The sequence below is a fragment of the Corythoichthys intestinalis genome, chromosome 13, assembly GCF_030265065.1.
Source record: "Corythoichthys intestinalis isolate RoL2023-P3 chromosome 13, ASM3026506v1, whole genome shotgun sequence".
Classification (NCBI taxonomy): domain Eukaryota; kingdom Metazoa; phylum Chordata; class Actinopteri; order Syngnathiformes; family Syngnathidae; genus Corythoichthys; species Corythoichthys intestinalis.
The window spans coordinates 43,547,509-43,564,420 of NC_080407.1; the positions used below are offsets into that span (position 1 = coordinate 43,547,509).

Here is a 16,912-nt window from a genome sequence, read left to right on the forward strand (position 1 = left end):
AGAAAGTTTGTATGCGCGTCGCCACATAGTATGTGGTGCGCACTAGAAAGTATGTGGTGCGCGCCACTAGATAGTAGGTGGTGCGCGCCACCACATAGTTTCTGGTGCACACTAGAAAGTATGTGGTGCGTCCCACCAGATAGCTTCTGGTGCGCACCAGAAAGTATGTATGAAAGTATGTGCATTAGGAAGTGTGGTGCGCGCCACCAGATAGTATGTGGTGTGCGCCACCAGATAGTATGTGGTGCGCGCCACCAGATAGTATGTGGTGCGCGCCACCAGATAGTATGTGGTGCGCGCCACCAGATAGTATGTGGTGCGCGCCACCAGATAGTTTCTGGTGCGCGCCACCAGATAGTTTCTGGTGCACACTAGAAAGTATGTGGTGCGCGCCACCAGATAGTATGTGGTGCGCGCCACCAGATAGTATGTGGTGCGCGCCACCTGATAGTTTCTGGTGCACACTACAAAGTATGTGGTGCGTGCCACCAGATAGTTTCTGGTGCACACTAGAAAGTATGTGGTGCGCGCCAACAGATAGCATGTGGTGCACACTAGAAAGTGTGGTGCACGCCTCCAGATAGTTTCTGGTGCGCACTAGAAAGTATGGGGTGTCGCCACCAGATAGTTTCTGGTGTGCATTAGAAAGTGTGGTGCGCGCCACCAGATAGCTTCTGGTAGTTCAGATAGCTTCAGATAGTTTGTGGTGCGCCCCACCAGATAATTTCTGGTGCGCACTAGAAAGTATGTGGTGCGCGCCACCAGGTAGTTTCTGGTGCACACTAGAAAGTATGTGGTGCGCGCCACCAGATAGTTTCTGGTGCACACTAGAAAGTATGTGGTGCGCGCCACCAGATTGTATGTGGTGCACACTAGAAAGTATGGTGCGCGCCACCAGATTGTATGTGGTGCACACTAGAAAGTATATGGTCCGCACTAGATAGTATGTGGTGCGCGCCACCAGATAGTTTGTGGTGCGCCCCACCAGATAATTTCTGGTGCACACTAGAAAGTATGTGGTGCACGCCAACAGATAGCATGTGGTGTACACTAGAAAGTATGTGGTGCGCGCCACCAGATAGTTTCTGGCGCGCACCACATATCTGGTGCGCACCAGATGATTTAAAATTATTTTATTTCTGTCGATGTCCCTTTATGGGCTCTGTAGGTCATTAAAAAGCATTAGAAGTCCTTAAATGGGTTTTGTCAAAATTCAGGCCTTAAAAAGCATGGCCATAAAAATTATGTGAATCTGTAAACGTTTGAAGAAACTTTTTTTTTTTAAACATAATTCATTCGAGTTGTCCGATAAAAATCATTTTAAAATTACATCGGTTTTTGGCCAATATGCATGTTACCTTCAAAGTGAATGTAGAAGCCTTCCCCCTTTGTTCAAAGGCTGGTCACAGCTTAGTCCAGCAGTTGAGCTTATCGGCTTTTTGTTGTCTCCATACAAAGATGCTTAGGATTTTTTTACCATTTGCATTCATTGTGTCAAAATTAAACGAACAACTTTAGTGGTGCAATATTGGCACTTTTCCCATAACATCCGTTGAAGTTCCATTATTTTTCACAGAATATTGGAAAACCCTTAATTTGTTACATTTATCATTATTAAAGTATCCAGTGGGGGGCCATCACAATACAATTACCCATAATATGTTCAGGCTACGACCGCATATATCGATATCGGATTTTTGGAGTTAGACAATATCTGGATATCAGTTAAAAAGTCCTTATCTGACAACTCTACTTACAATGTGTGTGTGTGAAACTGCAGTCACGCATGGGCATGAAATGTGTTTAAAGTGGCATTAAATAAGATTTCCTCATACCTGTAGAAAGAAATTTTACCTTATATGAGTTTTTTATTCGTTCCATGGCAAAGCCTGTAGCTTCAAACCTAACACTAAATATGCTTTTTAAAAATCCTAAAACGTATGAATAAATACAAAAGAAAGGCGTTATTGACTTATTCTGGTTATAGCTGACGATAATACATTTTCTCGCCTACGTTGCCATCTAGTGGACAAAATGTAGAGGCGTTGTTTCCTTGCACTTCCGCTTCTATTTTGCACTAAATAATTGAACTGGGTGAATGATCACGTTGGTTCTCTGTGTTCTAGAAAACAGAATGCACCACGAAACCATCCCCAGACGGGAGTTGTGGTTAAAGCCTCTCCCACGCTCGCTCTTTTTTTTCTGATCCTCAAAAGTGCGTCATCTGGGTATTTCCGCGCTAAGGTGGGTGGTGACAAGCTGCGCCATTTTCAAGTTCGACGAAAAAGTCTCGCTTTTCAAAAATAAAAGCCTCAACTTCCTGCTTTTACATTCTAGGCTTCCTGTTCGAAAATTAAAACTGACGCACAGAATGATGTGAGGCCTAAAGATTATTGTTTTGGCGGGGACAGAAAACCGGCGTCAAGAATTGTATTCTCCACTAGAGGGCGCTCATTCTCTTTGGACAGGTGATATTTAATTTCTGTAGAAATAAACCACAAACGAGCTGAAATGCCCTGAAATGAAACTCTTTAGTTGCCATTAACGGCCATAGACGTCCAATCAGTTTCAAGTGGTATAGACGGCAGCGGGTTCCCGGGTCACTTCCTGTTCTGTAACCTACAATGAACAGGAAACGACCCGCAAATACCCCAAAATCAACAAGAAGTGACCCACAAATGGCCCAAAATTAAATCACTGGCTGGCATTTGCTGACATTGACGGCCATAGACGTCCAATACGTTTCAAGTGGTAGGGACGGTATCGGGTTCCTAGGTCACTTTGTTAATTTTGGGTAACAGAACTAGAAAGTGGTGCGCGCCACAAGATAGTTTTGTAGTGCGCACTAGAAAGTATGTGGTGCATGCCTCTAGATAGTTTCTGGTGTGCACTAGAAATTATGTGGTGCGCACAACCAGATAGTTTCTGGTGTGGAGAAGAAAGTATGAGGTGCGCACCACATGATAGCTTATTGTGTGCACTAGAAAGTATATGGTGCCCACCAGATAGTTTCTGGTGTGGAGAAGAAAGTATGTGGTGCGCACCACCAGATAGTTTCTGGTGCACGCCACCAGATAGTTTAGTTTCTAGTGTGCACTAGAAAGTATGTGGTACGCACCACCAGATAGCTTCTCGTGTGCACTAGAAAGTATATGGTGCCCACCGGATAGTTTCTGGTGTGAGCCACCAGATAATTTCTAGTGTGCAATAGAAAGTATGTGATGCGCACCACCAGATAGTATGTGGTACGCACCACCAGATAGCTTCTCGTGTGCACTAGAAAGTATATGGTGCCCACCGGATAGTTTCTGGTGTGAGCCACCAGATAATTTCTAGTGTGCAATAGAAAGTATGTGATGCGCACCACCAGATAGTATGTGGTACGCACCACCAGATAGCTTCTCGTGTGCACTAGAAAGTATATGGTGCCCACCAGATAGTTTCTAGTGTATAATTGAAAGTATGTGATGCGCACCACCAGAGAGTATGTGGTGCGTGCCACCAGAGAGTATGTGGTGCGCACTACAAAACTATGTGGTGCGTGCCACCAGATAGTTTCTGGTGTTCACTAGAAATTATGTGGTGCGCGCCACCAGATAGTTTCTGGTGTTCACTAGAAATTATGTGGTGCACGCCACCAGATAGTTTCTGGTGCGCGCCACCAGATAATTTTTTGGTGCGCAACACCAGATAGTTTAGTTTCTAGTGTGCACTAGAAAGTATGTGGTACGCACCACCAGATAGTTTCTCTTGTGCACTAGAAAGTATGTGGTGCCCACCAGATAGTTTCTGGTGCGCGCCACCAGATAGTTTCTAGTGTGCAATAGAAAGTATGTGATGCACACCACCAGATAGTTTCTGGTGTGCACTAGAAAGTATGTGGTGCGCGCCACCAAATAGTTTGTGGTGCGCGCTACCAGATAGTTTCTGTTGATTTTGGGTTACAGAACAGGAATTGACCCAAAAATGTCTCAAAATCAACAGGAAGTGACTAAAAATGAGCCGCAAATGACCTGAAATCTCCCAAAATTAAACCCATTGGTTGCCAATGACACCCATAGACGTCCCGTTCTGTAACCCGAAATCAACAGGAAGTAACCCACTAATGCCCCAAAATACTAGAATAGTGTCTCTGTCAACTCAATGACTGCTATTGACGGCGCTAGATGTCCAATCGGTTTGAATTCGCCCACCTAGGTGAAAAGAATCCTCGCAGTTCAAACGAATTGGACGTCTTCAAGTGATCAATTCAAGGATGAAAAAACCTTGTTTTTCCTCTTTATTACTTGTATAGTAAAATATTGTAGAATTATTTACTGACCCCATCGTTTTATTGTGAGAGCGTCGTCATCGTATCGTGAGGTACTAAGACGTTCTCTCCCCACCTATGGGAGGTAAATATTGCCAAAGAAAATCAATGCCACGCGTCAAATTGCTCAGCGCACTTGTGCAGCTAGTTTACCGGAAAATGCGTGCGTTGCTGTCAAATGCGACTTGACAAAACGTCCCAGGCAAGTGGGTGGAGAGAGAAGAGAAGTCAAGCGAAGTGAAGAGAAGAGAAGGCGGCGCCGGCGACACCAGCGAGCACCTCCGGCTCCGACTAGGATTCGACAAGGATTTTGACCTCGGTTTGGCTTTTGCAACCTTGATCCAAAGAACCGGGAGAGTGCTTCAAAGTTCTTCGTGGAGCCATGGCCAGTAAGTGAAGCCGATTTCCACCTCTTTTCTGAGCGTTTCAGCACTTTTGGCACTCGGCGGACGGGGTCGGTGAAAGTGGACTGGGTGTTGTTTTGCGCCCAGGGGAATCCCCGCAACCAATGGCATGTCAACTTTTGTTGTTTATCCTAAATGAAGTTGGCGTTAGGTGTCTTTCCATCTTCTCTTGAAATGATGAAGCTTCCTGGTATGAGTGAATGTTGGGCCTGTTGGCAAGCGCGTTTCCTACTATGACTACAAGGCCCCGAACGTCGGTTAAACATTTAATACGGGCGCTCGGGTCAAATTTGCTTTAGTCATTTTATTTTAGTAACTGCAATAGGAAGATCCGCATTTTTGTTCCACATGTTGTTCCTTATTGGAATCGCTTTGTAAACGATATTGATTGGGGAAAATAGTTGAAATAAGTACTTGATTGCAAGAAGTGTATTTGAAAATATTGCATAAATTCTGTTTCAACACTTATTCTGGATCTGCTCACACTCTGGAAGGAGATTAGTTTGAAGTAGAGAGTTATTTTTTGTAATTTGTTCATATTAAGCGCTACATTTTTATTCACAAATGCAAATATAGCACCCCAAAACCTGCTTTCAAATATTTTTATATCACCGCCTATTTGGAGCTTATCAAGGAAATAAAATTGCTCATAAAAAAATATTTGTTTTAAAATGGTTTAAAGATTTAAATAATAGTGACTGATAACCCTGGCATCTATGTTTTGTGTAATGTATGTTTTTTGTCTATATCTAGATATATAGATATTGATAGCTATAGACATTTATATCTGGAAGTACAGATATCTATACATATATCGATTTATTGATATGCAGTATATATCTATGGATATATATTTTGATATATATCTGCATATTGATATATATATATATATATATATATATATATATATATATATATATACACATACTCTAGATATGTACATTATAGATTAAACGATATTTAAAAAATTATATAATATGTGAGGACTGGTCTTTAATGCTGATAGTTAGGATGCATAGCGCCATCACTGGTGGACAATGAGTGCACCTATTGATAAATATTTATATGTAGATATCTATAGATATATATATCAATATATAGATATCGACATGTATCGATAGATATATAAATATATCTATAGATATCCATAATCTGCTGTATAGACGTATATCATTTAATTTATCATGTACATATATATATATATATATATATATACATATATATATATATATATATAGACCTATATCTAGACATAAAGAGATATATCAATCGGTGGACTCATTGTCCATCAGTGGCAGTGCTAGATGTCCAATCCATGAGCATTTATGGCCAGTCCTCCCATATTATACTTTTATTTTGTTTAATCTATCATGTACATATCTACATATATACTATGTACTGTGTACTAAATTTATACTGTATATAGAGCTCTCTAGTATATAGACCCTACCCACGTGACGTCACAACTCCTTCCTCCTGACTGGTGGCGCCCAATTGTCCGTCAACACATCATGTTTCCCTGTTACGGCTACGTACATTCCTCCTATTTACGACGTGTTTTTCTGCTCGTTAACATTAATAATCAAAATGGTGAAGGCGTGTGTGGCGGTCGGTTGCAATAACAGAGAAGATAGACGGAGAAGACGGAGAGACTTGAAGTTCTACCGGATTCCGAGAGACCCGGAGAGAAGAGAGAGAGATGGGCTGCTGCAATTCGACGAGAAAACTGGGCTCCAAACGATTACCACAGATTATGTAGTAGTCATTTTATATCTGGTAAGATGCATTTAATATATATTTAGAGGGTTTTGGGCTGACAACCACAATTAAGATCATTGCTAGGCTAATTGCCGACAACATACACGTATGTATGTAGTGAGAGTGCTATCGCTAAACCATATAAACATTAAAAGCCCTAACTCCATTGACAAACGACATGAAATACATTAGACTTGACAGTGGATGTTAGCAATAACAAAAGATTTTGAATTGAAAATTTCGTAACTCACCTTTCCAAGCACAAGATAGATTCCTGCCGAATTTTCGTGGACGAGGACCTGTTTCACCCAACCAGCAACGAAGTATTTATAAGCCTCCAAGCTCTTAAAGTTTTTCAAACTTTCGTGAGAATAGGCTGATTTTGTGTGGACAAGATAGTTGTACAGTTCAGGGTGGCTAGCAGATGTCAGGCAAATACGGCGGAGACCGGGTCGAAAAACATTGATTTAGGCATCAAATATGGATCTGGCGAATGGATAAACTGAAGCTTTTCCACATAACGCCTTTTATGCAACGCATCAAGTGAGTTTACGGCATCCGAAAGCACCGGGTCTTCCATGAAATGCATTATAAATTGCTCGATCAATTGAGACCATTGATAATACAGACACAAAATGACGGACAAGGGGGCGGAACCATACAGCGAGCACGTGATTTTGTGACGTCGGTGGGTAGGGTCTATAGAGATCTCTCTATAGAGAGATCTCTATATACAGTATTGGTATATGTAGATTTCAGTATATAGTATACATATATACTGTATATAGATATCTCTGTATTTAGAGATCTCTAGTATATAGAGATCTCTATACTGTATATAGAGAGCTCTATATAGAGAAATCTATATAGAGATATATACTGTAAATATCCATATACTGTATATGTAGTATTCAGTATATAGTATATATATATATACTGTATATAGAGATCTCTGTATATAGAGATCTCTATATACTAGAGAGACTCTAGCATATATAGTATAGTATATATATATATAACATGTAGATATCTACATGATAGATTAAACGAAATAAAAGTATAATATGGGAGGACTGGCCATGAATGCTCATGGATTGGACATCAGGCACCGCCATTGGTGGACAATGAGTCCACCAATATATATAGATCTATATATATACAGTATATACAGTATATGATAGATTAAATCATATTTTTAAAAAAAGGGATAATATGGGCGAACTGGCCGTGAATGCTCATAGATTGGATGTCTAGCACCATCAATGGTGGACAGTGAGCGCAGCTATAGATATATAGTGGGATGAAAAATTATCTGAACCTTTAGGAATTTCTCACATTTCTGCATAAAATCATCATCAAATATGATCTGATCTTTGTCAAAATCACACAGATGAAAAAACAGTGTCTGCTTTGACTAAAACCACCCAAACATTTATAGGTTTTCATTAAAGACGTGCCGATCGATCGGGTCCGATCACGTCATTTTCAAAGTATCGGAATCGGCAAGAAAAAATCGGACATGCCTTTTTTTAATATATATATTTTTTAATTGAATGGTTTTCTAATTGTATTTAACGTTACAGACAAGATGTCTTACACTCATCCAGAGTCTGTAGTTTTGGCCTAAAACAGGGCTATCAAATTTATCGAGTTAACGGTGGTAATTACATTTTTTTAAATTACGTTTCAATATTTAACGCAATTATTGCATGCGCTGCACGACCCACTCACGCATTGTCGCGTTCAATCTATAATGGCGCCGTTTTATCTATATATAGAAGTAAAAGGCAGCGTAAAATGAGTAGAGTGAATTTTTGCAGTCTTTGGAGCCTTTTTTTAATTGGCTAAAGCCTTAAATTCCCTCTCTCAACAATTAGAAATATCGTGAGAAGCATTGTGGGGAAGAAAGATAGTGGTTGATCTTTTTCTTAAAACCCTATATTATTTCCCAACGCAGAGAAGATATATCAATTGGTGCCACGACGCACAGTCATGGTTGCACTTTCCATCATGCATTTGGGCAGAACAGTTACATGGCTACAGTATCATTTACTGAAAGCTCAACAAATACACTAGATTGCAATATTTAGTCACAATATACAAAGTCACATTTATCCTTTAAGAATTACAAGTCTTTCTATCCGTGGATCCCTCTCACAGAAAGAATGTTAATAATGTAAATGCCATCTTGAGGATTTATTGTCATAACAAACAAATACAGTACTCATGTATTGTACGTTGAATGTGTATATTCGTCCGAGTTTTATTCATTTTTTTCTTAATGCATTGCCAAAATGTATATGATCGGGAAAAATTATTGGGAATGATTGGAATTGAATCGGGAGCAAAAAAAAAAAGCAATCGGATCGGGAAATATCGGGATCGGCAGATACTCAAACTAAAACGATCAGGATCGGATCGGGAGCAAAAAAACATGATCGGAACAACCCTAGTTTTCATATTTTAATGAGGATAGTATGCAAACAATGACAGAAGGGGGAAAAATAAGTAAGTGAACCATCATATTTAATATTTGATAGCCCGACTTTAAGCCAAAACTAAAGACTATGGATGAGTGTAAGACATTTTGTCTGTAACGTTAAATACAATTAGAAAACAATTTAATGAAAAAAAATATATATATATATTTAAAAAAGGCATGTCCAATATTTTTTTGCCGATTCCGTTACTTTGACAATGACATGATCGGACCCGATCGGGACATCTTTAGTTTCAATTGCTGTTTAAGTGTCCTTAGGCAGCGGGTTCACTTACTTATTCTTCCTTCTTCTATCATTGTTTGCATGCTGTCCTCATTAAAATATGAAAACCTATAAATGTTTGGGTGGTTTTAGTTAAAGCAGACACTGTTTTTATATCTGTGTGATTTTGATAAAGATCAGATCACATTTGACGATTTTATGCAGAAATGTGAGAAATTCCAAAAGGTTCAGATACTTTTTCATACCACTGTATATCTATCTGTAGATATCTAGATAGATATCTATAGTTATAGATATCTACATATATATATATATCTCCATAGACTTACAGTGGGGAGAACACGTATTTGATACACTGCCAATGGGAAAACCCATTGGCAGTGTATCAAATACGTGTTCTCCCCACTGTATATGTATATATTTAGATATAGACCGATATATACGGTATACATATACACTATATATATTGATAGATGTATATGTACAAGATTAAACACTATAAATAATATACGATACGGGAGGACTGGCCGTGAATGCTCATGGATTGGACGTCTAGCGCTGTCAAATGTGGACAATGAATGCCATTGTCTTGCTAACAATGAAAATCTGACGTCAGATGGCTTAATTTGGGGCCGTTTCTTTTTGTGTGTGTATGTGTCATTTGACACCAGCTCTTTTATTTTCAGTCTTCCACTTTATAACACACATGCCAAGTCAGTAATATCTCACCACCTATAACTTCTGAACATACTTCAACCGTGACCACACCGAGAACGGGAAGTTCTAACCGACCCGCAAAAAAAGTGCTGAAACGGTTTTCCATGTCTCGTCAGTGTCAGCTCTGTTGCCATTTTGTATTTCATGACAAAATCCCTTATGCCCATTCCAGGTGTGTACGGATGGCCAGTGAACACACTCAACCCAGGTAGGAAGAATCCAAACTATTTATTTTTATTTTTTTTTATTTATAACCTGTATTAGATGTTTTTTTTTTTTTTTTTTTTGTCAAGTCCAAACAGCGAGCCCCTTCATCGAGATCATTGAACAGCCGAAACAGCGCGGGATGCGCTTTCGCTACAAATGCGAGGGGCGCTCAGCGGGAAGCATACCTGGGGAGAAAAGCAACGACACCACCAAAACCCACCCGGCCATTAAGGTAAGTCCAGTGTGGAACGACCAAATTCAATAGGGAAATTTCTTCCAGTGTCATGATTTAGCGTGTTCCGCTACTTTTAGTCGATGGTTACTCAAAATACACTTTATGTGCTTGTTTGTCTATCACAAAAGTCAGTACACCCCTCGCATTTCTTTAGATATTTAAGTATATCTTTTCATGGGACAACACTGACAAAATGACACTTTGACACAATGAAAAGTAGTCTGTGTGCAGCTTACATAATAGTTAATTTATGGCAACAAAAGTGAATACAACCCTTAGAAACTACATCCCTAAATGTCCAAATTGAGTACTGCTTTAGTGAAAGTTGTCAATATTAACATACAACATGTCAACTGTCAATATTATTTTGTGTGGCCACCACTATTATCCAGCACTGCTTTTACTCTCCTGGGCATGGTCATTTATTTTCCCCTCAAAATAACTTAAAATGTAGCCATAAATATCTACCCCTGGCAACAAAAGTGAGTACACCCCTTAGAAACTACATCCCTAAATGTCCAAAATGAGTACTGCTTGTCATTTTCCCTCCAAAATGTCATGTGACTCGTTAGTGTTACTAGGTCCAGGTGTGCATAGGGAGCAGGTGTATTCACATTTGTAGTGCAGCTCTCACAAGCTCTCATACTGGTCACTGAAAGTTCCAACATGGCACCACATGGCAAAGAACTCTCTGAGGATCTTAACTCATTCACTCCCAGCCATTTTCACCGGTGCAACCCCCTTCGCTCCCGGCCATTTTACTGGATTTTGACTGATTTTGAAAGGCCCACAGAAAATTCTGTTCTATTGCTATATAAACATGGAACTAGGGCTGCAGCTATCGATTATTTTAGTAGTCGATTAATCGATTAACTATTTAGCTCGAATAATCGAGTAATCAGATAAGGAACATAAAAAATTTAAATTCTTTGGCTGAGCCTCAAACGGTATAACAAAAAAATAATACACGAGGATAACAGTTGGCTAACTTACATAGCAAAAGTCCGCTATCTTCAATGCTATAAAATGCTAACGTTTTTTTTTTTTTTTTTTATATAATGCTCTAAACAAATGGTTCACACTAGGGTTGTTCCAATCATGTTGTTTTGCTCCCGATCCAATCCCGATCGTTTTAGTTTGAGTATCTGCCGATCCCGATATTTCCCGATCCGATTGCTTTTTTTTTTTTTTCTCCCGATTCAATTCCAATCATTCCCGATAATTTTTCCCGATAATATACATTTTGGCAATGCATTAAGAAAAAAATGAATACAACCCGGACGAATATATACATTCAACATACAGTACATAAGTTCTGTATTTGTTTATTATGACAATAAATCCTCAAGATGGCATTTACATTATTAACGTTCTTTCTGTGAGAAGGATCCACGGATAGAAAGACTTGTAATTCTTAAAGGATAAATGTGACATTGTATATTGTGACTAAATATTGCCATCTAGTGTATTTGTTGAGCTTTCAGTAAATGATACTGCAGCCATTTAACTTCTGCCCAAATCCATGATGGGAAGTGTAACCATGACGGTGCGTAGGGGCACCAATTGATATATCTTCTCTGCGTTGGGAAAGAACATAGGGTGTTAAGAAAATGATCAACTACTACCTTTCTTCCCCACATTGACGCCCACGTTATTTTTAATTGCTGAGAGAGGTATTGTAAGGCTTTAGCCATATATGAATGGCTCCAAAGGCTATCAAAATTCTTTCTACTCATTATACGCTGCCTTTTAGCGCTACCTATAGGTAAAACGGCGTCTTTATAGATTGACCGCGACAATGCGTGAGTGGGTCGTGCAGCGCATGCGTTAATTACTTAACAAGATTAATTTTTAAAAATGAATTACCGCCGTTAACGCAATAAATTTGGTAGCCCTACTTTAAGCCAAAACTACTCTGGGTGAGTGTAAGACATTTTGTCTGTAACGTTAAATACAATTAGAAAACGATTTAAATAAAAAATATATATATTAAAAAAAGGCATGTCTGATATTTTTTTGCCGATTCCGATACTTTGAAAATGACGTGATCGGACCCGATTGATCGGCGGGACATCTTTAGTTCACACACATATTGCCACAAAAAAAGTTAATATAGACCAATAAACTAAATTCCGAAAGCATTAAAAAAAAAAACATTAGCTCTAACAAAGACTTACCTTATGTTGGTCTTAACGGTAAGCAGATGGATTCAGCCATGTGAAATAAGGTAGAGTAGAGGGCCGTGTTTCCACCCAAATCAATAAAACCAAATGCAAACACTTTCAAAACAAACCATTACAACGCCACTTTAATCAAACGAATACTCGAAGCAGCCAAATTTAATTTGAATCTTTTTTTCTAATCGAATACTCAATAGTTAATCGATTAATCATTGCAGCACTACATGGAACCCACCAAAAGAAAGATTAGACTCTCTTCTTTCAGCAGGAAAAAAAGTTAGTTCATATCTTTTTCCATTCTTTAGAAATCAGCATTAGAAAATAGCTTAGTTTGAGCAATTTCCAATTTCTGATGAAAAAACAGAAATTGAAGCATACATTTCATACATAACTTTGACTTTAACACAGCTATTTTTAGTTTTAGTTACATCCCAAACATCTGAATAATGTTTTACTTTTACAAAATAACATAGACAACAAGACAAATAGAGCTTTTGAAAGCAGAGTAACAATATATTTACACATAACTAACTGAGAGATGACGCTGTTGTGGCCACGACAGCCGGTTAAACTTTTCCCTCATCGCCGCCTGTCTCTGCTCGGCGAGCAGCACGGACTCAACGGCATCGTCCGCTTCACTGGTGGTCCTTGTCGTTCTGCTCGGTCGTCCAGCGCCTGGCATCCTGGACGTCCATTCGGTCGTCTTCTGCCAGCACCCCAGCCGTGCGGCCAGCCGTTCGTTCAGTTAAATCGGGTTGCGGGTCTTACCAAATGCGCTAGTGCCCTCCAGTGGCCAGTTTTATTGCTTTAAAATGGATTTTCAGCGTTGTGCTTTAGAACTAAGTTGAATCAGAACCCAGAGATGTCTCTTGTGAAAAAAAACGTGAAAGACGTATAAATATGTCTTAAAAATAGAACTTATTTATATGTTTTTGGGAGCAAATGAGTTAAAAGACGTATTGTTGCGCTACATGAAGATGGCCAAGGCTGCAGTTGTACTTCAGGTGTTGGAGAGTTACATTCCATTGAGGGAAACATGAACTCCAACATGTACTGTGAAATACTGCATCAGAGCATGATCCCCCCTCCAGAAACTGGGTCGCAGGGCAGTGTTCCAGCATGACAATGACCCCAAACACACCTCCAAGATGATTACTGCTTTATTGAAGTGGCTGAGGGTAAATGTGATGGACTCGTTAAGCATGTCTCCAGACTTGAAGCCAAGAGAACATCTTTGGGGGATCCTCAAGCGGAAGGTGGAGGTGCGCAAAGTCCCAAATATCCGGCAGCTCTTCAACGTCGTCATGGAGGAGTGGAAGAGCATTCCAGTGGCAACCAGTGAAGCTCTGCTCAACTCCATGCCCAGGAGAGTAAAGGCAGTGCTGGATAATAGTGGTGGCCACACAAAAAAAATTGACAGTCGACATGTTGTATGTTAATATTGAGGGGAAACGACAAGCAGTACTCAATTTGGACATTTAGGGATGTAGTTTCTAAGGGGTGGGCGCACTTTTGTTATTTACTTAGAAAATAATGGCTATATTTTGAGTTATTTTGAGGGGAATATAATTCAACTCTATTATATAAGCTGCACACAGACTACTTTTCATTGTGTCAAAGTGTCATTTTGTCAGTGTTGTCCCATGAAAAGATATATTTAAATATCTGCAGAAATGCAAGGAGTGTACTCACTTTTGTGATACACTGTAGCTTGGTCCGCTACTTTTAGTCGACGATTACTCAAAATAGACAAACGAGCACATATTGTAGCATCTCGAACGCCAACCTGGTGATGATTATGGTACACTCGGCAGGAAAAAAGTACATTATTTAAAATCAAACACACCTGAACGGCATGAACTGTATGTAAAAAAAAAAAAATTCCGAGCGTTTAAATGACACTTGTCATGCTAATGCTACGAGTTACATTTAGTGTGTTAGAAGCAGTCAACACAGCCCTTTAAAGGCTAAAGTAACGTTGCATATTTTTCTGTTACGATGTGCAGCATGTCACAGGACTGATACAACAGGCTAACTGCTAGCACAATAAGAAAATGTCACACTTTGTTAGCATATGACGGAAAATACGGCACATTTTCATTTCCCAGGGCACGTTTTTAGTTCGTTATCGTTTTGTCGTCGTCGTGAAAACATTTTTCGTTGACAGAAACGATAACGGTCAACACGCAACTTTGGTTTTATCCTGGGTAAGTTTGACATTTAAGCCAAAACATGCTAGCACAAAGGTAGCATGAAACATAACAGAAACAGTGACCATGTGAGCCAAACAGAATTTGCAAAACAAAAACTTTAACGTATTTTTGGGTAAAAAACAAATCAATTGCGCAGTAAAAAGTAAGTTTTCCAAAAATGTTAAATGTTCTGTCTTACATACATAATCACATCACAACCCGTCTTGCTCATTGTGTCTTTTTTTTCATGGTGCTACAGGTGCACAACTACAGTGGTCCGCTGCGCGTTCGCATCTCCCTGGTGACAAAGAACACGCCGTACAAGCCTCATCCGCACGAGCTAGTGGGAAAGGACTGCAAGCACGGCTACTATGAGGCCGACCTGCAGGAGAGGCGGATACACAGGTACTTCGCGGACGTGTTTTCTCCAGGAAGTGATGTCACGCCACATAAAAGTCAGCTTTGGTTGAGTTTGACCCACTTCTGAGCGGGACACTTTTTGCAAACGCGGCCTTAAGTGGAGCTGTTATCAGCCCCTGTGCTTTATCTGCCGCTCAGAGTCTGGTGGATCATTAACAGCAAATATTGGCTGATGACGCACTGCTTGCTTTTGTGCTACGACAAGTACACATGCATTGGACCGCCGCTATTTGTAGGTTGGGGTGAGCCCGACTGTACACAGTGAAATTCCTCACGTCGTTAACATTAGAAACAGTCGAAATTCAGTGTTTAGCAAGCTTTTTCAGCACAACATAGAGTGAAGATCGTGCTTAAAAGCAAGTAAGCTTGTAATGTGTGTTTAGTTTTCAGAACTTGGGCATTCAGTGTGTGAAGAAGAAAGATGTGATTGAGGCCATCACCTGCAGGCTGCAGACCAACAACAACCCCTTTAACAGTAAGTAGCCTAAAAAAAGAATAACTAGTTGGAAGGATGATTGTACTTCCACGACAAGCATGATGATTTGTACTACTAGTGCGTGTACTTGTGTGTACTTGCACCACAAGTGCGTGTACTTGTGTGTGCTTGCACCACAAGTGCGTGTACTTGTGTGTGCTTGCACCACAAGTGCGTGTACTTGTGTGTGCTTGCACCACAAGTGCGTGTACTTGTGTGTGCTTGCACCACAAGTGCGTGTACTTGTGTGTGCTTGCACCACAAGTGCGTGTACTTGTGTGTGCTTGCACCACAAGTGCGTGTACTTGTGTGTGCTTGCACCACAAGTGCGTGTACTTGTGTGTGCTTGCACCACAAGTGCGTGTACTTGTGTGTGCTTGCACCACAAGTGCGTGTACTTGTGTGTGCTTGCACCTCAAGTCTGTGTACTTGCGTGTACTTGCACCGCATGTGCGTTTACTTGCACCACATATGTGTGTGCTTGTGTGTACTGGCACCGCAAGTGCGTGTGGTTGTGTGTACTTGCAACACAAGTGCATGTACTTGGACCGCATGTGCGTGTACTTGCACCGCATGTGTGTGTGCTTGTGTGTACTGGCACCGCAAGTGCGTGTTCTTGCATGTACTTGCACTATAAGTGCCTGTACTGGCACCACAAGTGCGTGTGCTTGCGTGTACTTGCGCCACAAGTGCGTGTATCTGCGTGTACTCTCACCACAAGTGCGTGTATTTGCGTGTACTCTCACCACAAGTGCCTGCATTTGCGTGTACTGGCACCACAAGTGCATGTATTTGCGTGTACTGGCACCACAAGTGCGTGTACTTGCACAACAAGTGTGTGTGCTTGCGTCTACTTGCACCACAAGTGCGTGTTCTTGCGTGTATTTGCACCACAAGTGCGTGTGCTTGCGTGTACTTGCACAAAAAATGTGTGTGCTTGTGTGTACTTGCACCACAAGTGCATGTACTTGCACCACAAATGCATGTATTTGCGTGTACTGTCACCGAATGTGCGTGTATTTGCGTTACTTGCACCACAAGTGTGTGTATTTGCATGTACTTGCACCACAAGTGCATGTATTTACGTGTACTTCCACTACAAGTGTGCGCACTTGTGTGTACTTGCACTATAAGTGCGTGCATTTGCATGTACTTGCACCACAAGTGTGTGTATTTGCATGTACTTGCACCACAAGTGCGCGTATTTACGTGTACTTCCACTACAAGTGTGCGCACTTGCGTGTACTTGCACCACAAGTGCGCGCACCTCAGTGTACTTGCACCACAAGTGC

The 16,912-nt window shown here is 40.4% G+C and overlaps 1 protein-coding gene across 1 annotated transcript in view; it reads left to right on the plus strand.

Annotated features, from left to right (window-relative positions):
- The first annotated feature begins 998 nt into the window (after positions 1-998).
- Positions 999-16,912, plus strand: part of rela (v-rel avian reticuloendotheliosis viral oncogene homolog A) — a 29,722-nt gene continuing 13,808 nt past the window's right edge. Inside the window, 5 exon segments of the mRNA XM_057853886.1 lie at positions 999-4,698; positions 10,084-10,119; positions 10,205-10,350; positions 14,985-15,130; positions 15,529-15,620. Of these exon segments, the coding sequence (XP_057709869.1) occupies positions 4,692-4,698; positions 10,084-10,119; positions 10,205-10,350; positions 14,985-15,130; positions 15,529-15,620 (427 nt within the window). The 5' untranslated portion in view covers positions 999-4,691.